The following is a 22535-nucleotide window of genomic DNA, read 5'->3' on the forward strand; positions in this document are numbered from 1 at the left end:
TTTGAAAATGCAACACCGCGCTTAAAATTAAATTCAAACAAATTATTATTATTATTATTATTATTATTATTATTATTATTATTATTATTATAGGATAGAATTTTATAAGGATACAACCGTCTTTTCATGTAAAAAGGCGGGCAATTTTAACACATACGGACGTCGAATAACGATACACTTTCTTTCTTTACCCGTAAAATACCAAAATATTACTAGTACTCCATATGTAGTATAAAAGTTGTTTTTTCATCGTTTAGTGTAATTACATGATTATTTCTAGAATCCTACGATTAACTTGTTATCCATGACCCTTAAAGCTACATTTAAGATTTTCCACAATCTAAATGTTTACAGTACACTGTACACAACAAAACTGGATTGCGAACTTTACAGTGCTACCCATCAAATAAGCAAACAAAATGCATTTGGAGTGAGCCAGCGGACTTCACCTCAAAAGAACAAAATTTCAGGCCAGCTAAAAGACCATCTTAAACGAATGAAAGAATGTTGACCTCCTATGTCTTGAACAAGCTTGAAGATACCTGAACAGCATTAAAAAGTTATGAACAAGTTATTGCACAGTGAAAACTAGCACTTAAAAGTTTGAAGTAATAAGCAACAAAGTACAACGATACGGGCTACTTAAAATGCCAAAAGATTTTCAAACCCATAAATCCATAATGATATATTTACAGTACAAATGATTTCCACACACTTAGGTCAGTAACCTCCAACTCCAATTAAGAGCCAAGCCCTTGGCATGGCCGACAAGGGGTGAAAAAAGGCCAAGAATTGTGAAGCAACTAGATGGAACTCTATTATAGATAGCTACTTCAAGGTCTTCAACAGCATGTAAACATATGTGGTGCCTGAAACTAGTGGAACTCTATTATAGATAGCTACTTCAAGGTCTTCAACAGCATGTAAACATATGTGGTGCCTGAAAAAAAAAGGCAGCATTTGAATATGTGAAATAAATTGGTTCTGTTGTAGCCTTCTGAGATTTTCCATCTCCAGGAATCAGCTTGTGAGATTCAACAGAAAATCCATGATAAACTTGATCGCTATATGTTGATGAATTAGTACCTTTTCAATTGAGAAATGTTTCAGATCTAGATAGAAATCATGCCACCAGCTAATACCAGTTTGACTAGGTGATGCAATATATAAGGTGGCATTCGGCTTTGACAAAAATCCCCATACAGGAAAGTTGTTTCACTAATATGTTTAAAACTAAAAGGCTGGTCAACAACTCACTACCCCCCCATCCCTCATGTCGCTTTTGTTTTGTCCTATCTTGTTCCTAATTAACCACGAAGGCATGACTACTGTAAAACTTATAACGTAACCGAGTCTAATGTTTTTAGCATGTTCAACTGTGACCTCACCCAAAAACAGAGGAGTTTCACTTTTCAAAATGTACTTATATACTATTGGGTAATGCATAACATATCCCCAGACTATTATGTTTTCAATTCGGATCCCTATTATCATTGTATCAAGGAATGGATAATCAGACAATTTATCCCCAAATGAGGGCATGCAGTGTAAAAATAAGCATATATTATTATGTGCATTGTCTGCCAACAGTACGAAGAACATGGTGAAAACTCCAAAAACTGTCCGAGTAAGATACACCTGCACTGGCACAGGTGGCAGTGTGGCACCGCATGGCATCATTCTCTATATGACAGGAATATATATAGAGGGGGAAAAAAGGAGGGGAAGTCAACACTCAACAAATAGAATGGCTACTCTATACTCATTAACCTCAAGTCCTCAACCTCATGATTAGCAAGGTATTGAGTGTTGAGACTGTTAACGAATGCATGATAGAATAAAGGTCACTACTGATATTAGGAGTTCAATGGTACCACAATATCCTGTCTATAGACCTAAAGATACAATCAACATAAGAGCACTAGTTCAAACACAAAAAGTGTCTCTTTACCTTGCGATTCCAAAGTTCGGCCTACTAGTCAATTGATATGGTTTCTCTTGCGGTCTTGGACCAGCTTTCGAAAACTCAGTTCGCCATTGAAGCAAGGTATAGGGCTAAGTTTTCTTTGGGGTTGGGATATTCTACCCCTCTCTCATCTACATAAGGCTGGGTCAAAAATAGCAGTGAGCCCAAGTCCAATATAGACTACTAGGCTATATCCTATTCTCCTTTCTTCAGTTTACCCCTCACATTGTTGTCCTAAAGCAATTTGCTTTTGCTTATTTTCTAAGCTTCAGTTATAAACTTTCCGTTTTCAATCGAGCCAAAATATTCTTTTATTTTGTAATTCTTAAACTTTTTTTGATCAACTAGACTAAAATTTCTAATTAGATTGTTAATCATTATCCTTACCTAGGTTTCCCCCTCCTACACAACACTTGCATTGTGGTTCAAGGATCCAAGGGTCTACCAAAAACAGTGTTTCTATTATGGCAGGAATGAAGTTGCATACAAACGAGTCCCAAGTCTCCCGACCCTCCACATATCTGGACCCCTTTCTCAGTGGAAGACACTTTGTAGAAATCAGTCAGACTGATTTGTTTTTTAATAAAAAATTTGACTTATACCCCTGCTCTTGTAATACTGGATCTATTTTACTATATGTCTATATCCAGAGCTAAATTGATCGTTTCCAGGTTCAAAATTACAAACTCAGTAATCGATCCACCCTTGTTCAAATTTTCCTTCATAAAACAAACCAACACAAGAGAGGAGCCACAAAGAGTAGCTCATACAGGACTGCAGTGAGAAAGGAAAACATGTGACCAAGTAATTTGTCTTTAGCTGTTTCAACTTCAAATGTCACTAAAGCATGTCACAGGGATGTCTCGGATGGCAATACCCCACCACCCCATCCCTCGAAAGGAACGTCCTGGCAAAAGGTAAAGCCTCTAGGCCAATAAATGGAAAACATAATGGGCGACTTCACAGAATCTTCAAAATAACTAGAGCCTTTTCCCTATTTTCTCAGTAACCACAGACCCATACCCGAAGAGAGAAATTTCACAATAAATATAAGCCATTGCTCTAGTGTTTGGAAAATGTGAACATACCTTCACATGATGTGGCATGATCTTGACATCAAAGGGTACATGAAGCCATGCTTCAGGTGGATAGAACATGAAATTTTCTGGCTTACTGGTGTACACATCTGCATACTGATGGATGTGATAGGCAAAGGAGGATTCTTGCCCAGTGTCCGTCAGGAATGTGGCCCCAAAAGCTTTGCTGAACATGTTCTTCATTGTGCAACGTGCCGTTTGCCTCTCCTCATTAAGCTCTTCCATGAGTGACTTGTATGCTTCACTTTTCTGTGACTCTACAACAGTTGCATGCAATCTACCAAGGAGTTCTTGGATAATGTGAAATTTTGCCTGCGCCATAGAAATAATTCCTTAGGAAAACACAACTAAATTATGAAACCAGGGACTGAAAATAAAATTTGAAAACAGAATCTACCACAAGCAATAACAATAGCAGTGACAGAGATGGGTGTACAAATCAAATGTGTGGTTAATCAATCACATCTAGCAAACATTCTACAAGATTATGCAAATTATAAGGTTTATTTTCTTTCCCAATCAAGTGTGAGAGGATGTAACGAAAGAAAAGCAAATGATCAAACCATCAGTTTAAGTGGTTTTGATGGTTTACTCTCCCAAATTCAATGCGAAAAATTGAAATAGGTTACATGACATTGATAGCTTACAGCCTAAGCATATCCCACTGCCTGTAGAAAATTCATTCATTCGAGAAAACGCAAAGATAATTTAGCACCAGTTACTTGTTGGCTCAGTCTTGCAAGATGAATCTATGGCCCGCTTTTGATCTCTTTTTCTTGGGCAGATTGCTTCATTATTCGTTGGCAACATTAAATGAGCTAATCATCATTTTCTCATATAACAGAAGTGTAACCTTGTGAAATACAATCATTCTAATAATGGTCTTAAAAATTCAAACACAATTCATTGGTAAAATGATCAATTTCTTCAACCTCAGCTATACTTGAACTAAGCTGATGGATTTTTATTGGAGCAAATATTGTGGGAGCAATGCCCTAGGAACTGATGGAAGCCAGTAAAGTAAGGACTCATGGAAGAACTACAAACCGTAAACTAAAAGAGGCCAAACTACCAAAGTGTTGAGGAACTTTATCAGTGATATGTGAGATTGTATCAGTCTGCAACAGCTAAAACCAGTGATGGTAAAAAGTTCCAAATGGTACCTGCTCAAAACGGTAAGTGTCCTCATTCTGAATTCGAATTTCATTCTGCACCAATTAAATAAAGCTGTTATAAACGAGTATGTGAGCAGAAACTACTACACAAATGTTTCCTCATGATTTTTTTTTATTGAAAAGGGAGATTGAAATCAAAACAGAACAGGAGCTTCAATCGTACATGATAACATATCCACAAAAGCATCAAAAAACATCATACTACTGTACAAAAAACCGTGAAAAAGCCACTTCCAAAACAAGAAGCTACTCAGTACAAGTATACCCCCATCAAATCAACCTTGCCAGTAATTATTTCCTAACATTGAACAAAAGATACAGGTTACATAATAAACTCTTTACTTGGCATTATTGTCCATCAATGAAAAATTAAACAACCCAGAACGCGGAAGGGCATTTGAGAAATATCAAAGTACTTGAAAAATCGATTCTAATAATCCTACCTTGGGCGTTTCGCTTTAATTAATCCCACCTTTGAGGTTTTTTTAAATTATCTGAACTAGAGGCACCATCTTCCCATATTGGTCCTATATGACCAGTGACCTATTGTAACCAGTGACCTGGACAACAGGTAAATATTTCTTTCTTTTTCCTTTTGATAACCACCGACACCATCACTACGAATACCAAAACCGACCACTACCAACACCAAAACCGACCACCTCTACTCTCAAAAAATGGCAGGTGAGTCTTACCTTCTTGCCGTCAATTATTAGCGGCGGTTGATGGTAGGTATTGCTGTTGGTACAGTGAGGGATAGGAACGGATAGAGAATTGGGGCAAAGGAGGTGGTTGGTTGGTTCGGGGAGGAGGAGAAAGAAAGAGATACGAGAGTGGTGGAAGATTGGGGAGAGAGCGAGTGACAGCAAAGGGAGTGAGAAAGAGATACGAGAGTGGTGTAGGGCATTGATGGTTGCAGGTGGGTGGGTGGGCGGTGACCGTTGTGGTGGTTCCAGCGAGGATAAGAGAGAATGAGGTAGAACGGGAGGGAGAAAGAGAGAACGGGAGCGGGGGGTTGTTAGTGTTTTGGCCGTCGATGGAGAGGGAGGAGAGAGGAGGTTGGGAATGGAGGTAGAAGGTGTCGCTGGTGGAGGGGGTGAAGAAAGAAGAGGGTCACTGAGGTAGGGGAGAAGATTGGCGGTAGGTATGAGGTTGGCTAGGTTTTGGGCATCGGTGGAGGGTGAGGAGAAAAAAGGGGCTTTTGATCGTCAGGGAGAAGATCTGCGGTGGGACAGTGGAGGCCGGAGGATAGTAGGTCGACGGTGGAGGTGGAGGGGGAAGGGAGGAAGAAGGAGAAGGATAGAGTGTTTTTTTATGAAAATTAGATTTAAAAAAATTCTTCCAGGAGAGCGACACATAGACATGTAACTTGCTACTGTGGGTGAGTTACCTGTTGGTACCATTAAGAGAGAATAGGTCCAAAAGTTCGGATTATTATAAAAAAAATGTCAAAGGTGGGATTAATTTAAGCGAACTGCAAAAAAGGTAGGATTATTAGAATCAATTTTTCCTAATGTGAATTCGTTATCATATATATATTATCCTACCTGAGAAAAAAAAAACCAAAGCTTAATATAGGATCCATAATCCCATGATCAGAAAATGTAGGCTAAATATACCCACCCGGCACCCACTAACTAAAATTTATCTTGACTATTTGGAATCCTAAGATTCACTAACACATTAATAAGAGACATACTAATACCACCACTCCACTATTTGAAGCAGTGATTTTAACACACCCCGTTGCTTCAAATTTTGTGGAAAATTCTGTAAAGCACTTTGCTTCAATTGTGGTGTACACATCTCATCACCTATATTTTTAATGACGCACATTATCACCAACAACAAATCATTAGACCATGGTGCACTTCTCACCGACTACTAAAATACTATATATTTGATCTCGTCTCTTGTGCCATTCTTGTTTTTGCTCTACATCTTAAAATTTGCAATTCTTTGCCGATTGTGGTTTTCCTTTGTGTCAATATTCTTCATAAAGAAGCAAAGAAGTTGTCTTTCGCTTTTTTGTTTCCTTTGGAACAACAAGAAAACTGTGCTCATTTTTCGTTTAAGTCTCACAAACGATCATTTGGCTCTACAAGGCTTAAACAAATACTCCAACATAACTCATTTGTTACTATTGTCTCCCCCCCCCCCCCTACCAACCCAACACATATACACCCACAAAAATATTATTTTGATAGAATATATCTTACTCTGAGACGTGCTTCAAATGGATATTTGTAGTAAATGGATATTTGTAGTAAATGGATATTTGAAGTAATTTTTGACCTTTCCTATTTTTGATGAATTAAGGGCTTAATAAGTGGTCATCAGAAGTTAGGATTTGCTAGGATAAATGAGTTCTGCCTCTTCCCAGAAAAACTAAGAAAATTCAAAACAAGAGGATTATGACATAAAAGAAATAATTGCATTTGCTAATCAGTTAGATCAAAAAGTTGTGATCCAGTGAACAGAACTTTAATGTTAGTTTCAGGCTTTCAGCACAAGTACATTAATAAGAGGAATTGATGCAAAAAATTGCATGCATTCCCAAAAAAAGAAAAAGATATTGTTGCAAAAATCAACACAAAACTTACTTCCAGTTCATAAATGATAGCAGCAGTACGCCACCCTGCCTTTGAAGGCCCCCTAAGATCGCTAAACAAATGGTCGCCAAAGTATATGACCTATCAAAACGTAGATATTTAAAAAGAGAACCAAAAAGATGAAGCATACAGCTAGTAAATTACTAATTGTTTACGATTCAAGTGAAGCAATAAAACAGTGATTGGACATTCTTTAGATTTCAAATTGTAACAAGCAGAATTAGTAGAGAAGGCATGATATTCCACAGTAAAGAAAATATCCAGTAAGATATAACAATCCTTGACATACCTCTGGCCCGTGCCACTTTGTAATTTCGAGAAAGGATTTAAGACATCCATGGTAATAGATTTTATTGGGAAGAAATGCATCCACCTTGGAGAATGCCAAGGTATCCTGGTTTATGTCATAGCATCTGTGCCACAGAAAGGTCAAAGTCAGTAACACACATAAGACTAGGCTGTCAATGAAATGAAATCTAGGAAAGAATCATAGAAATATTTAAGCAATTAGCATAAATGTTCTCATCCATATTTTCTAAGCAACAATTGTCAAGCCGTGCGTAAAATTAGCCATAAATAGATAATTTTAAATACACACAAGATTTAACAAGTAACATCATTGCCTACATTCTCACGGTGAACATAACCTTGGCGCAACTTCATTGAAAAATTGTTCACAATTTACAAGCTTAAGAAATTATAAGAGACTTGGGTTTGTCCTTGCAAATTTAGGGATTGCCTACAGATTCAGTATGTGGGACTAAGGAGGACACAAAACTTTGCTTTGGAGAAATGCAATGATGGCAATAATGTGGATCATTTAATTCGAGAGGAACGGCCATAACTTTCTGCTCCATCACTTCCACGTGACATACTGTGGGATAAATTCACTTTTCTGACGTATTTATTGGCTAGGAAAGTTGGGGCTTGGTGGCTTACACATTATTCAATAGAAAAGATACAAAGCAATTCAGATAATCTGTAATTATATTAGGGGAGCTTTGTGATGAGACCTTGTCATCTTACTGAAATCGTATAAAAAAGATATATGGCTTCATATAATTCGATTTTGTTCACACCGAGAACAGGGGAATGAAGAACCTCGTTAAATACTTAAATCGTGTGCATCTTTAGAAAGATATTCAAATTATCAACTAGAGGCTAACTTTCACCAGCGACTCAAGTGCTCAACTATAGGATAAATGTGAGAGTGCAAAATTATGGGAAATCCATTATTCGAAGATGCCATTGTCATACTGAGCTTGATGTGGTACTCACAATGAGTAAAACCTTCAAGTTCAGTCAAAACAGTCATTTCTGCAGAAAGTTCTGATTTTGACTATATGTTGTTCAACTCATAAACAAGTGCATTCTTGAAAAAGCATGTTTTAGTGCAAACTGCAAATGCTCACATGATATTAAGTTTATTTTAATCAGCATAGAGTGATACTTTTTTTAGGAAGTTTTAGACAGAGATATGAAAATGACTGCTCTTTTGACTTTTAATTCTACTTAATTCACTATGTCCATAATTTGGTGTCACAGTAGCAAACGATGTAATATTAGCTTATACGAAGCATATTAGCCTATGTGTGCATAACTTTCCGCTTGAAGAACCTATATTTGTCTATTGTAAGACGCGCAGTCTAGTATTGGCTGATATCAACACTTTCTTGCACGGCAATCCCAAAAAGTGCTTCATAACTATACATACTTCCGTGACCATGACCAGGGATATTGAATGTGTTACAGATTGTTTGATATGGGATGCGGCTGCTAACAATTATTCAATTTCCTCAGGTTATAAAGATACAAATGGCTGATAGGGGATCGAGAAAAGTCTCTTGGGCAAACTGAGATTGAAGTATGAACAATATTTCAAAGCACGTAATTGCTTGGATCACTGCACTTGGGAAACTCAAGACCGGGGATAAATTGGAAAAGCGGATATGTATCGAGTCTAGTTGCTGAATTTATGGCCAGAAAACTGAAACTATTAGCCATGTTTCTTCGGGTGCCCTTATAGCAGAAAATTCTATAACCTGATCTGTGAATGGATAGGTGTCAGGTTCATCCATGCTCGAAAATGTGGGGGGGAAAGTACCAGCCAAAGACCAGAAAGTGCTTTCAGTAATAGTGTATCGGAATTGAAAGGCAAGTAACTATGTGTTGTGGTATTCTGCCCTGTTTGTGGTTGTTGCAGAAAGAATTAAGACTGAGACCTACTCTAGAATTAATGCTTTACTCCCTCCGTATTTATTTAAGGGATACACTTGCCTTTTCCGGCCGTATTTATTTAAGAGACACACTTGCCATTTTTAGTAACTTATCAACCCCACCATCTAATTAAATAATACATCTAATTTACCATATGACCCACCATCCTAAACAAACAATTTTAGAAACCCACCCACCTCCCAACCCCCCCCCCCCCCCAAAAAAATGACATGGTCCGAATGGGGAGGATTGTAATTCATTCCGTGTCTAGAGTAATGTACTAATGTCTTACAAGAGCGGAACCAAAAATATATATTCGGGTGGACCAAAACTCTATTCTAGTATTCTGTAATTTAGTGGGGGGGGGGGGGGAGAAAAATTACCAATTACCCATTCATTTCATTTTCCAATATTTTTTGCATTAGTTTTTTTAATTAAAAATTGGGGGATGACGCCCTGACGGGGCTCCATCTCCCCCCCCCCCCCCCCCCCCCACCACCACAATGTTCTGCCCTGAATGTCTTGACGTTTCTTCTCTTAGTTTCTATTTTGGGTTGCGGTATGTTGCTCACCCTTGAAGTTGTAAGTGGGAGGTTTTCCTTTCTTGCGATGTAATGTTCTTATATAAATCAATAAGTGCTTACTTACTAAAATCATTACCATACCAATTGATCATGATAGCAAGGCAATCAGCAATCTACTGAACAGCATAGTGGCCAATTTGCAGGTTCTACCACCCACGCCCTAAGGTCTTTTCACACACATATTATAGGCATGGACACAGGAGACACAGACCCATGCAGAGAGAGTGTATAAGATACACAGGCACTTGTATCTGTGCATGCCTATTGTCATGTATAACAGGGGTTCGATTCTCATTTCCTCGTTCCACACAAAATACTTCCTGACCGTATTGATCAAGAAATAAAAACACAGTTATTTTGGGGATAGTAATCTATAAAATCATGGAAACATCAAACCCAAGTCGTTCTGACTCTTCCACACTTAAGTAAAGTGTGAAGCCATCAATTATTGAAAAGGAAAAAGTTTTGTCCTTCAAGCTGGGGTTCAGTTGTATCAAACTTGCCCATCACTCCCCACACCCCAGCCCCCCACTCCAACCAAAAATAACAGGAGCAGGAGAGTAGCTACTGTGTACATGGTAAAGTACTTGTCTCCTAGTTTAACAAAAACTAGTTAGCGACATAAATTCCCATACCCATGCCATGCACCAGAACATACCACAATTCAGGTAAGTGTGATACTGGCTCAGACCTAGTTAATAACCATTACTGAAAACTAAACAAAACGAAGAGAATAAGATTTTCACCGGAATGGTCGCTCTGAAGTATAAAAGTCTGGCTTATTAGCTTTAGCAATGACTACATCAAAAAGTTCTCTCCAAGAATCTCCAAATCCGAGGGAATCCTGATGAACATGAAAAGGACAGAACACGCTTATAAAACATATTCACACGCATGATACAAATTGATAAAAATAATGAAGCAGATGCAGCTAAAGTAGTTGTACAAAACAATTTAAAGGATCCACCAAATAATAGCAGGGGGTGAAAGTATTAACAGGACGACAAAGACCAAAATAAAATGTTCTTCAAAATTAGTAAAATCTTCAAATTAGTGAAAAAACTCAAGTAAAGTTGTTTCTTAAGCAAATACATTCAGGCAATCATGACATACTAAGAGTTCCATAAGGAATGATCAAAATTGAAAGTGCACAAATCCTCGTATAATATCCTTTATCATACAATAAATCAATAAATATGTAAAAAACCTAAAATATAACATGGTAGTGGGACACCAGAAAATCCTTAAACATGCTCTCCTGCGTCTCACAACACAAACACCCACTCCCTCCCCCCCCCCCCCCCCCCCCCCGAGCAAACGATCCACAGTTCCATACACAATTTTAAAGAAAATCAGCTTATTCTCAGTTTATAACAAAAGAGACGACCCTTATGACCTACCATGTAACTCAGCATATTTTTCCAACTACAAGACTTATTTTATCAAAATAATTCCTCAAACAATTTATTTTAGGGGGCTTTATTAGTTATTACTTATGTCTTCGAAAAAACAATTTGGTTTATTAGTTTTTTAAACTAATTCATACTTCGTATTAAAAAATAACTTATTCTGCTTCGAATTTAAATCATAACTGGAAATTTGAGAAACTTAAGCTCTGTCTCTTTACTCCTAATTTTTTTATTAAGAAAAAAGAGAATTACAGCAAGATGACAAGTTATCATTATTGCAGAGCATCCTTTCCATTTTGGAGTGACCCATATTTTTTCTTGATAATACGATGTGACAGACAGCCCAATTCAAGAGTAAAACGCCACAACCCCTTTCCACCAAAGTAGAAATTTTAAATAACCTCCAAGCCCCAAACCACCTTTATCTTTAGGCCGACCCACCAAGATGGTTTCCTGTTTCACATCAACACCAAACCTCAAAAGTTCCATCAAAAATTTCTCAATCTTATCTGCAATCGCCACTAGAAACGCGAAAAAGTGAGATGAAAAGGAAGAATACTAACAAGCTACATGACATCAAGACAATTCTATAGCCCAGAGAAAAATAAACTTTCTACCAATGGTCCATTTTCCTTGAAATTCTCGCCACCAGCGCTACCAAATAGTCTTCCAGCCTAGCTTGCCTCTAAGTGACACACCATAGTACCTAAGTGGCTAATTACAGATTTCACACCCCACTAAAGCCATAGACTACCCACTTACCCAGAGCATCTTGGTCAAGTCATCAAATTTGCTAGGCATTCAGAAACATTAATCCTTGCTAGGCAAAATTTCAAAAGATTAGTCCTTGCTCGGCTACATATAGGAAAGCTACTCTTTAATCCTGAAATCAACTGCAAAATCTGCAAAATTGTGAGGGCCCGATTTAAAATATCAAGAACTGCTGCTAAAGAATCACATAAACACTGTAAATGGGAAACCTGGACTTTCTCATCAGCCATCCCAACCTAAAAATCTCAACTACTCCTTGTTTTGGGAATGACCAATGTTTCAAGACTGACTTAACGCACTTGCTTGTGACTGATGCCTAGAAGGTATGCCAATTAAGTTGTTGAATAAAATAATCGGGACCAGCCTCTTCCAGGCTATAACTAGTAGGGACGCCCAACGGATAAACACAATGGCTTTTATAGTTCACCAGTGTCAACTTGAATTTAAGCATCCTGACTTGAAGATCTACTGTTGGTGTTGATCCTATTTCCTCAGACAATAATTATTGCTAGACAAGAAATTATTAAAAAATTGGAAAATATTACTTGGTGTGTGGATTCAGTTAGATGTATATGTTTACTAAGCTACTTATTAAGAATAAATGCAATAATTTCCTACAGAAAACTGCACATACATCTTCTGCTGGCAATATTGATTTGTGTGTTTGCAACTTCTTTGTTTTATATCTTTATTAATAAGTAAGCCCATGGATGATCAAGAATTGTGAATTGTGAGAGGACAGCGACACCAAATTGATGTTTGGGAAACTCTTTCAACGACGAGAAGAATGGATGCTAATGGGAATTAAAGATGCATTACCAAGGAGGCTAGGAAATTTCAAAAAAAAAAAAGCCGTCGTACTTCGTTGGACATTCCATGATAATATTAAACGTATGTCACTTTCCTTTTTCATATGTCCCATAATACTTGTTACACTTCCATATACTCCGTAAGAAAATAATCCACCAATAATTTAATGTCTCTCTCTTCACACTTGGTCCTCACACCCTCTCGCATTCAATTAAAAAAATACCCCATTGACTCCTGTCAAATCTACTTTTTTGATAAAATAACAATTGATAACCTAACAACCATTTATCACTTAAAACTTTGTGCAAAGGTGAGTGTAACGAGCATTTTGGGAATTGGGAAGGAGGGACTACCTTTGTAAAATGGTGAACCAAGATTCACATGAAGGGCAAAATTTCAGGGAAAATGAGAATTACCTCCATCAGAAAGCGCATACCACCATCAACGAAAAAATAGGGTGAATTAGTCAGCAAGAACAATTTCTTTCCTTTCTCTCTTAGCATCTTCAAAAAGCAGAACAACTGACCCTGGTATATTCATAAATGCAAGGCATACAAAAATATTATACAGTAGTTCTAGTATAATAAGCACGACACTATCAAGATGAATAGGTGATTACGCTTTTCCAATGACATGTAAACAACATCTTGGCATTTGATGTTAAATGATAAGTAAAGTTTTGATGATACAATATGACAAGAATTTGTATCTTAACTTCTGAGCTTTAGTTACTTCATATCCCTACACCGGATAAAGTTGCTGATGTACTATCATTTAATAGAAGTAATTTGGCCAAATGGCTTATATCTCTTATTCTTAGGCACAAACTCACAAATAATTCTTCGCCTATCCCAAAAAGTAGGAAAAATTTAGAAACATTTTCAGAAAAATATGAGGAAACATCAATTGTGCAACTTCAATACAATTTAAACTGCACTTTTAGGATGGATAAGTTTCAAACTTACACCATATTTTGGGAAGGGGGAATAATGAAGAACTACAACAGGTTGACTCGTGATAGAGAAAAAAAAGCATTTTTACTCACATTTTTAACAAGATATCTCTGAGGATCAGAAATGATTGACTTATGAGCCACTCCACTTCTATGAACGTGCTGAATTGCATGGTTGACATCATGATAGACATAAGAAGCATCGAACTCCAGCTTTTCATCAACAAAATGTTGCACAATGTCTGCGATCAAGCACGCCTTCAAGGTATCAAGCAAATGGAGTTTCAGACAAACATATCAGGAGGGGGGAAACTCAAAAATGAAATTTGAAAAAAGTAAAATAAGCTACAGATAAGTTAAAAGAGTGTAGTTGATGCCACATTATAAATCTCCGCTTGAGCTAAACAACCAAAACATTGAACATCAATGCCAGAAAGACCAATAATACTTCTGTTCAAACACCACCTAGTAAAGGACCACAAACATTTATGCCAAGCAAGAAACCAACAAATTCATAAGTCTAAAGTCCTTACTTCACAAGCTTATTGTAAATTAAACACTATACAATGTTATGATTAATATTTATCCAGTGTTGTCTCTCCTCAATTCCTTTCATACTTTTATACTTTTTGAAACGATTACAATGGTGGAAAGGATAAAGGTTCAACAATCAGGGGTTGGGTATAGCTATAGGTATCATCCAGTTTGGTGGGATACATTGATCCGGTTCATACTTCATATAACACAGTAAGAGGGTGGTTTGGGACTCAACAGCTCAATTTCACTCTATACAAACATTGCACCAATAAAAATGCAGTACTGTACCAACCTCCTTTCAAGTTTCAACCACTCCGTATGACTATATGCTAGCATAACATGATTCAAAGTATCTTATAATGCAGTTGCTAAAGTAAGCCTGGATAAAAGCATGCACTTTCAAGAAAAAATGTGAGAAATGAGGTATTAACCTCACTAAAGCAGAAGAAATCCATCAAACTAACAAGCCCTTGTGCTTGGTGACGACCGATATGTCTTGTTCCATATATCTCTATTATCTCCTCCCGTCTAAGCTGTAACATAACACATCAACACAAGTCAGTTATTCCTTGGTAAAGAGTATAGACCAATTTATTCGACAAATTTAAAACTTTTAATAAGGCAACAGTGCAACACAGTGGAATCAGTACTTGGAGACAGGTACCAACAACCTCGTGATTAGAAGAGTGGGAGCTCCTACATGATTCCCAACATAGTACATGAGAACCTTGTCATCACCAATCCTGATTTCATGCAACAAGATAGAGGAGTCTACTATCACCCCAGCAGCCCATCCCATTCATGAAAAAATATTTTGAACGATAGTGCTAGGGGTTTTTCATTTTCTAATCCTAAACAACACCACAAGTCTACCACTAAAATTGTAGTCCAGGTCCATGTTAGGATGCACATAAAATTCACCCAGCACTTCCAAACTACCACAGTTAATGACTTAACATTCAAAGAGTCAAAAAGTTCACTTCAAATAACCAACGCATAAGTACTTAAAGCTTTCAGTAGATTTATACATGTGTTCACTTGAATTTGGAATATGGGGTCTCATTACCCTTTGATTTGGGGGAGGGAGCTCACACTGCCTTTTTATTCATCACAAAAACATACAGCTTACACCTTTTTATTTTGGGGTAGCAAGCCCACACTACCTTTTATTCAACTACTCCGTCATAAAAAAATTAAACAGAAAACAATCCCACTTTCACAATACAAATGTTAACCACCAAAATTACTTCCAGAGCAAACTCTAACAAGTGAAAAGAAAGTGAGACAAGTCATAGAAGCAGAATATCCGTAAGAGGTAAACAACACACCTTACGACGACCAAAGTAGCATCCATCAGGCTCAATCGATCCAAAAAAATCCAACTTCAAGAGACATCCTTTTAACTTGTCATAGTACAAACCTCTAATAGGGAAGCTATGGTCATACTTGAACTTCAAGCAGCTTTCTGGATACCTAAGCTAAAACAATAAGAGTGGACAAAGTAAGACTCAACAAAGACACACAGAAGCAAATGGATTAAACAACAAATTCAATATTCAAAAATATCGAACAAACCTCATTGACTAAATGTTCCTTAGCAAGGTCATATATCAAAGCTTGTACATCAGCAGAGTAATGTGCTAATGTGTAATCATAGTCAAACCCATAAACTTGAACGTTGTCCAATCGCAAGTTCTTGTTCACATATATCCCTATAATTGTAACACATATTGTTGAATCAATTATCCAAGCCAAACAAAGTGCATTCAAACCATCAAACAAATATTATTCCCTCCAGTTTAATACTTCGCATAAATCGCTCATTATTTTAAATGCGACTCAATTACCAATCCGAAGCAAAGTGCATACAATAATTAAACAAACATCACTCCTTCCTTTTCATTTCAATGTGCGTATCTTTTAACAAGTAACACTATGCTATGGTGTCCAATGCATTGGTGTGCTAACTGAAACACGGCAACAAATAATGCATTTATATTTTCAGTCGCAAACTATACGAACTAAAAACTTAGTTTCAAAAAATTTCCATTAATGAAAGATGTAAATCCATTGGAAAATCAAAAATACGTTACGTGATCAATTAATCTGAAATGAGGTAGTACCATACCCTCAGGATTCATCTTAGGCATAGACTTAAGAGCATGTGGAATTCTAAAGAAACTCTCCTTGGCAGCACCGAATTCACGCCGAATTTTCTCGACCTCATCCTCGATCACCTCGTCCTCGATCCTGAGCACTTTCTGGTCACTAAAATGCCGCAAACTCCCTCCAATTCCTGAAAATTGAACATCATTTCATCAACAATAATCAAAATGCTCATAGTATAACCAAATTCAATGCAAGAAAAAGTTGAATTTCCGGAGAAACTAAAAAGAACCTTCAAGAATAAAAGAAGAAGTGCAAGTCCAAGGGAAAACACGGAAGCGGGAGGGAATGAGCCTGCGGAAGGCAGCCATGGCAGAGGAGGAGAAAGAATTTGCTGAAACTTCAGGATTGCATTGATGGTGATGAAGATGAATTTGGAGGAATTAGGGTTTTTCGATGAAGAAGTCTTGCTGTGTGTGACGGAGTTGGAGAGAGAAGGAAGAGTTGCGTGTTGGTGTTCCGACAGAAAATGAAATTCGGCGGTGACGGGGGAAGAGTAGGCGGGTTAGTTAGTTTAATTGTGTGCTGCGGAGTAATACAGCGTGTGAGCTAAAAACACCTTTATTGCATCATTTTTTTTTTTTGAGAGTTTTTATTGGACGGCTTTATTAGCTAAAAATACCTTTATTTTTTACGTTTTTTACGTACGAGTTTACCCTTTAAAAATAAATTGACACTCCTTTCCTCTTCACCCTTCTACCACCTTGCTCAGCCATCTCTATATTCTGACACCTTACTTTCGACCACCCAGAAAAACTCCAGCCGAAAACAATCAGTTCTACCATCTGAAAGCCTATGGCCTGGTACTGGTGTTCATCATTGATTTAATAATATACAGGCTATGACTTTGATGAATTTTCCGTAAAAAAAAAAAGGCTTTGATGATTTTAAGTTATTACTTTTGTGTTGTTCGAGGGACATCTATAGTTATCACAAGTAGGGATGGCAGTGGGTAATGGACCCGACCCGGATCCGTGGATCCAGATCCGTTTTCAACGGATCTGGATCCTCAATTTTTGGACCCGACGGATCCGGGTAGGATATGGATCCTTGGTTTTAAAAACGGATCTGGATCGGGTCCTAAGTCATTACCCGGATCCAGATCCGTTTACCCGTTTTTATAAAAAAAAATATATAAAAATATTAAAGTAAAGACTTAAGACTTGTAGTATTATTGAAGTTTTTAAACTTTTAATATTATTTATGTTGGATTTGTTAAATTTTATTTTAGTAAATGCTTGTATGGAAAAATAGCTTTATTATTGAAGTTTTATTAAATTATGTTTTAAGGTTAAAATGAAAATTAGGGTCGTTTGATGAAAAAATAAGTTAGGATCCGTTTTGGATCCGTTTTGGACCCGGATCCGTCAGATCTGGATCTGGATCCTCAATTTTATTACCCAGCGGATCCGGGTAGGATTTGGATCCTTGCCTAAAAACGGATCTGGATCTGGATTCTAGAGGATCCGGTCCAGATCCTACCCGTTGCCATCCCTAATCACAAGCGTTGCTTATTTCCTGAAGGTATAAGAAGAAAATTTAATGGTTGATAGAAATTTCATGGCAATCTGTGTTCGTCTCCTTCCTCCTCCCCTCTCCTTTTTCCATCCTCTCCTTCGTCCTCAGTTGGGTGGTTTTTTCGGGGAGGTCGTGAATCATTGGCGAGCACAGATTCACCGAGAAGCTGCTTTATATTTTTAACCAGAACCCGCGCACGGAATTCGTGTTGTAGCCATGATAGCAGGGATGCACAAGATCTTCTTGGTGGCCATGGATGGCAAGCAAAATTCGTGTATGGCAGCATTGTTTACCACGCAAATTCCTACGCGGAATTCTGGTTAAAAACAATTTTTTAGAAAAAAACAGTTTGTTACCTCCAACGAATCCATTCGCCATGCAAAACTAGCTAAAGTGATCAATGGTCACTATCTGAGCTCCGTCGAGAATTTCCCACTAGAAATGGAAAGAAACTTAAGTTTTCCGGCTATATTTGAAGGTTTGCCAACGGAGTTTTAGAAAAAAAAGTACCCCGAAATTTGTGGTTTATGGCGAGACGAGAGAGCAGTCCGCCGGAGGGGAAGGGCGAGAGATGTGATGAAAAAATTGAAGAGATGGGTAACATTTTAATAAGGTAAATTTTGTCCTTTCATGTTATAAACGTGGGCGAGTTTAGCGTACACGGACGTCGAATAACGATACACTTTTCTTTTTGTGTGCGTATAACCAAGGTGTCTACCGCCGATAGCACTCTTATGTTCTCACTTTGTATGCTCCAGATAAGGGTAAATGGCTGGTCATCTATTTTCATTCTTAGAGGTTGGATTCGCACCTCCAACCTATTGGGTAAGAGATAAAGTGAGCAACCACTATGCCAAAACCAACTTGGTTACTAGGTGCATCATTGAGGTTTACGCCCTTATACGGAGTAGCTGACTTGGCTCGGCTGTAGCTCGAAGTTTGGATCGCCTAAAATCCTTACACAGTATAAAGGTTTTTTTTGAAAAAATTGCATGCACCAAAAAAATGTCTACTTTTCCCGATAATATTCAACTGTGACTTGTGCATGAAGCCGATAAAAGAAATTATCTTACATTAAGGGGTTAGGACTCCAAGATATTTTTTTGTTGTTTCGATCGTATCTCATCTCAATAATTGTCATTGTCATTATTGGGCCTATAGATGTTTGTTTACATTGTCTCATGTTTACTTTTCCTTACTATATGATGCTCGTGAATCGCGATTACGAATTTGTTTCAAACTTAGCTACCTTAATTTTTAATAATAAACAAAAGTTCCTTTATATTTTTGTTTATAGTCTTAATATTTTGATTTATTCCATATGTTTAATGTCCCTTCAAAAAAACAAAAACAAAAGACCCGCTCGTTTAAAATAGTCTCCCAACCTTTACAGTAAAATGTTATTTTGTTCCTTTTCTAATGGATTATTAATCTTAATAAATTTAAATTCACAAGCAATAATATTTAATAAGTTCCGGTGAATCCATAAATAAAATGCATTTGAATAAAATACACCCTAGCTTCTAACCTTATTAAACACAGGCGACTTGGTATATGATAGGGATGGTGACAGGGGGACAAGGATAGGAAATTCATATAAGGGAATTCATTGATTTTAGTTTTACCCCTTGTTTGTATAGTAGTACGTGGAGATGTATTGGGACGACACAAAATAATTTTATTTGCCCCCTTAACATTGTAAAGTTTTAATTAAATATTAACCAGAAAAAACACAAGCTTTCTTTTCTTAAACCTCTTCTTTGATTGATATTTAATACTCCAACCAACTTCTCCAATTTTTGTAAATCTTTATTTATTTCTCCTCCAATTCAACCACTCTTCATTTCCGAAATTCTTCTTTGGTTGATTTTGATACTTCACCCAACTTCTCCAATTTTTATAAATCTTTATTTATTTCTCCTCCAATTCTACCTCTTTTCATTCCCGTCATTCATGAACCGGTCTACCTTCTTTTTATAACCTTCTCAATATCAACACTTTTCTTTTATCTTCTCCAAATGATAAAGTCATGAATGAAAAAGGCTCTATGGGTGATGATCTTGTGCTTACAATTGAAACCGAATCTTATTTGGGTTCGATGGATCGTTGTGTGTGTAACTGTAATAGGCATGTTTTAAGGTGCTCTTAATTAAAGTTAATTATAGGTTAAAAGCATACTTATCCTTTTAAACTCTATTTGATAAAATGAATTATTATTAACTTTTATTTATTATTATGGTAATAAATGTATAAAATCTAATTTTATAATCTTAATATATATGAGGTGACCATTTACTCAATGCTTTGTCATCATTCTAGCTACTCACTTCCTCAATTCGTGTCAACTACAAGAGTAGCCAAATTCATGCTTTGTTGTCATCATTATATATCATGATTGTGATCAAATTGTCTTACTACATACATTTATACTCTAAAAAGAAAAGAAAAGAAAACTCAGAAGTCAAGCCCCAAAATTCTCCCTCCTCCACTATCTCTCTCCTCCATGTTTATTGTATTCAATTTACTGTCATCTCCCACCCTTGTGCTCTTGTTCAAGCTCGGATATGCTTTTAACTGTCATCAAGGTTCATAAATACCAAAAAAATATTTTCCAGTCACGATCTATTCTTCTTCAATTTTCTCTTCGATGCAATCAAATTTTGCTTATAGATCCTTCACTAAAGTTGTAGATCTCTTCGAGATATTCAAATTAGGCTCAAGAATCACTTAATTCGGATATGTGAGCTAGGAGATATGCTCCTTTGACTTCTTGTGTGATAGCTGCCATCTTAGCTGCGGGTTGTTGTTGTCATCATTTCTGGAGAGTGATTTATGGAGCTCAAGTTAGGAATTGGTGATCAAGATTAAGGGTTATTATTAGAGATTAAAGTGCATCGTTCTTGGAGATATTAAGAAAATTTCTTATTATACTAAGGTAACTTTTATGTTCAGCAAAATTACTTTGTGCCCTTGTGTGTTTAAAATTTATTCTTTATTTTATATGATCATATATCCATGGCCATGAATATCATGAATTGCATTTATATTGGATGATTGTTTAATTTGATTGATATTGTGAAATTGTTTGTGGCATTGTTCGGAAATAATTTGTGTGTTGAAATTGTGTAACAGCCCGCTCTTTCGAGCTGTTAATAAAGAACACTTAACCCTTAATGATCATAATTAACCTTTAACAAGCAACGGAATAATTAACCTTAAATCTTAAACTCGATCCTGAACCTGTGGGTTATGGGCCCACAAAATAATCTTATATAACCTTGAATGAATAATCTTTAAATAAATATAAACCTGTAATTCACATTCAAACTTACAAACAATTCAGAAACTATTTCACACATGAATACAACCTTAGTTTATAACACACAATTTACAAACCCTTAAATACAACAAAACTTCATTTGACTCCCACCTGAGCTTCCACACACCTGCTTACAAAGAGAAGACATAGAAAAAACAAAATTCCAAATGAGTGGAAAACTCGTAACCTTTACTTCTGCCCGTCAAAACGTTTTTATTTCAAACCATTTGTTCAAAGAGTTTTCAAAACATAACTTAGCAATTGTTCGGAAATAGACTTTTGCTGTATTTAAAAACGTATAGCTGGCATTGATCATTCCCTTCACAAATCAGTGGCAAGAACAGGCTTTGGACACAAACGTAACTTATTATAGAACACAAATTATCACACAAATTCGACCGTTCCGGTCTTAGCTTTAATTTCAGTATCTTTCCTCCACCTGTAACTTGCCCACTTTTCCATATCCGTTCATAATCCAATGCCAGCAAAACAACTAAGAATCATATGTTTAGTTTACAATATCATTTCAAAATCTATTTCAACACACATATTATTTCCGAACAATTCCACAAACAATTTCACAATATCAATCAAATTAAACAATCATCCAATATAAATGCAATTCATGATATTCATGGCCCTGGATATATGATCATATAAAATAAAGAATAAATTTTAAACTCACAAGGGCACAAAGTAATTTTGCTGAACATAAAAGTTACCTTAGTATAATAAGAAATTTTCTTAATATCTCCAAGAACGATGCACTTTAATCTCTAATAATAACCCTTAATCTTGATCACCAATTCCTAACTTGAGTTCCATAAATCACTCTCCAGAAATGATGACAACAACAACAACCCGCAGCTAAGATGGCAGCTATCACACAAGAAGTCAAAGGGGAATATCTCCTAGCTCACATATCCGAATTAAGTGATTCTTGAGCCTAATTTGAATATCTCGAAGAGATCTACAACTTTAGTGAAGGAACTATGAGCAAAATTTGATTGCATCGAAGAGCAAATTGAAGAAGAATAGATCGTGACTGGAAAATATTTTTTTGGTATTTATGAACCTTGATGACAAGTAAAAGCATATCCGAGCTTGAACAAGAGCACAAGGGTGGGAGATGAAAGTAAATTGAATACAATAAACATGGAGGAGAGAGATAGTGGAGGAGGGAGAATTTTGGGGCTGGACTTCTGAGTTTTCTTTTCTTTTCTTTTTAGAGTATAAATGTATGTAGTAAGACAATTTGATCACAATCATGATGTATAATGATGACAACAAACCATGAATTTGGCTACTCTTGTAGTTGACACGAATTGAGGAAGTGAGTAGCTAGAATGATGACAAAGCATTGAGTAAATGGTCACCTCATACATATTAAGATTATAAAATT

At 36.6% G+C, this 22535-nt stretch overlaps 2 protein-coding genes across 8 annotated transcripts in view; one reads left to right on the forward strand and one right to left on the reverse strand.

The window, feature by feature from the left end:
• Positions 1-199: 199 nt before the first annotated feature.
• LOC110795845 (uncharacterized) lies at positions 200-21993 on the reverse strand. Of its 4 annotated transcripts, none has more exons than XM_056836690.1 (13): positions 21856-21993; positions 16259-16426; positions 15706-15842; positions 15459-15608; positions 14562-14663; positions 13687-13851; positions 13058-13168; positions 10398-10495; positions 7140-7263; positions 6842-6931; positions 4227-4271; positions 3055-3375; positions 200-542 (listed from the first exon to the last, which is right to left on the reverse strand). In XM_056836690.1, the coding sequence occupies exons 2-13, from the start codon at positions 16278-16280 to the stop codon at positions 516-518; spliced, it is 1392 nt and encodes a 463-aa protein (XP_056692668.1). In that variant the 5' UTR covers positions 16281-16426; positions 21856-21993; the 3' UTR covers positions 200-515. The 4 variants fall into 4 exon arrangements, with proteins under 4 accessions (XP_056692668.1, XP_021856560.1, XP_056692667.1 ...); XM_022000868.2 differs by lacking the exon at positions 21856-21993 and adding an exon at positions 16529-16987; XM_022000869.2 differs by lacking the exons at positions 200-542; positions 21856-21993 and adding exons at positions 625-940; positions 16529-17000.
• LOC110795850 (uncharacterized) overlaps positions 19407-22535 on the forward strand; it is a 30795-nt gene continuing 27666 nt past the window's right edge. Inside the window, exons 1-2 of one of the 4 annotated variants that reach the window (XR_008927745.1) lie at positions 19407-20749; positions 21973-22490. The gene's annotated coding sequence lies outside the window, so the exon portion shown is untranslated. Of the gene's footprint in view, positions 20750-21972; positions 22491-22535 lie in introns of those variants that run through there. The other 3 variants (XR_008927747.1, XR_008927746.1, XR_008927744.1) reach the window with 3 other exon arrangements.

The sequence above is a fragment of the Spinacia oleracea genome, chromosome 2 (assembly GCF_020520425.1).
Source record: "Spinacia oleracea cultivar Varoflay chromosome 2, BTI_SOV_V1, whole genome shotgun sequence".
NCBI lineage: Eukaryota > Viridiplantae > Streptophyta > Magnoliopsida > Caryophyllales > Amaranthaceae > Spinacia > Spinacia oleracea.

What these genes read in the sequence shown, in the direction of transcription:
- LOC110795845 (XM_022000868.2), bottom strand. Translation starts at nt 16,607, where the DNA reads ATGGCTGCCTTCCGCAGGCTCATTCCCTCCCGCTTCCGTGTTTTCCCT. An exon ending in ATTTCTTCTGCTTTAGTGAG is followed by an intron (nt 13,852 to 14,561) that starts GTTAATACCTCA and finishes GATACCTTGAAG; the next exon opens with GCGTGCTTGATCGCAGACAT. An exon ending in CTATCATTTATGAACTGGAA is followed by an intron (nt 4,272 to 6,841) that starts GTAAGTTTTGTG and finishes TAATTGGTGCAG; the next exon opens with AATGAAATTCGAATTCAGAA.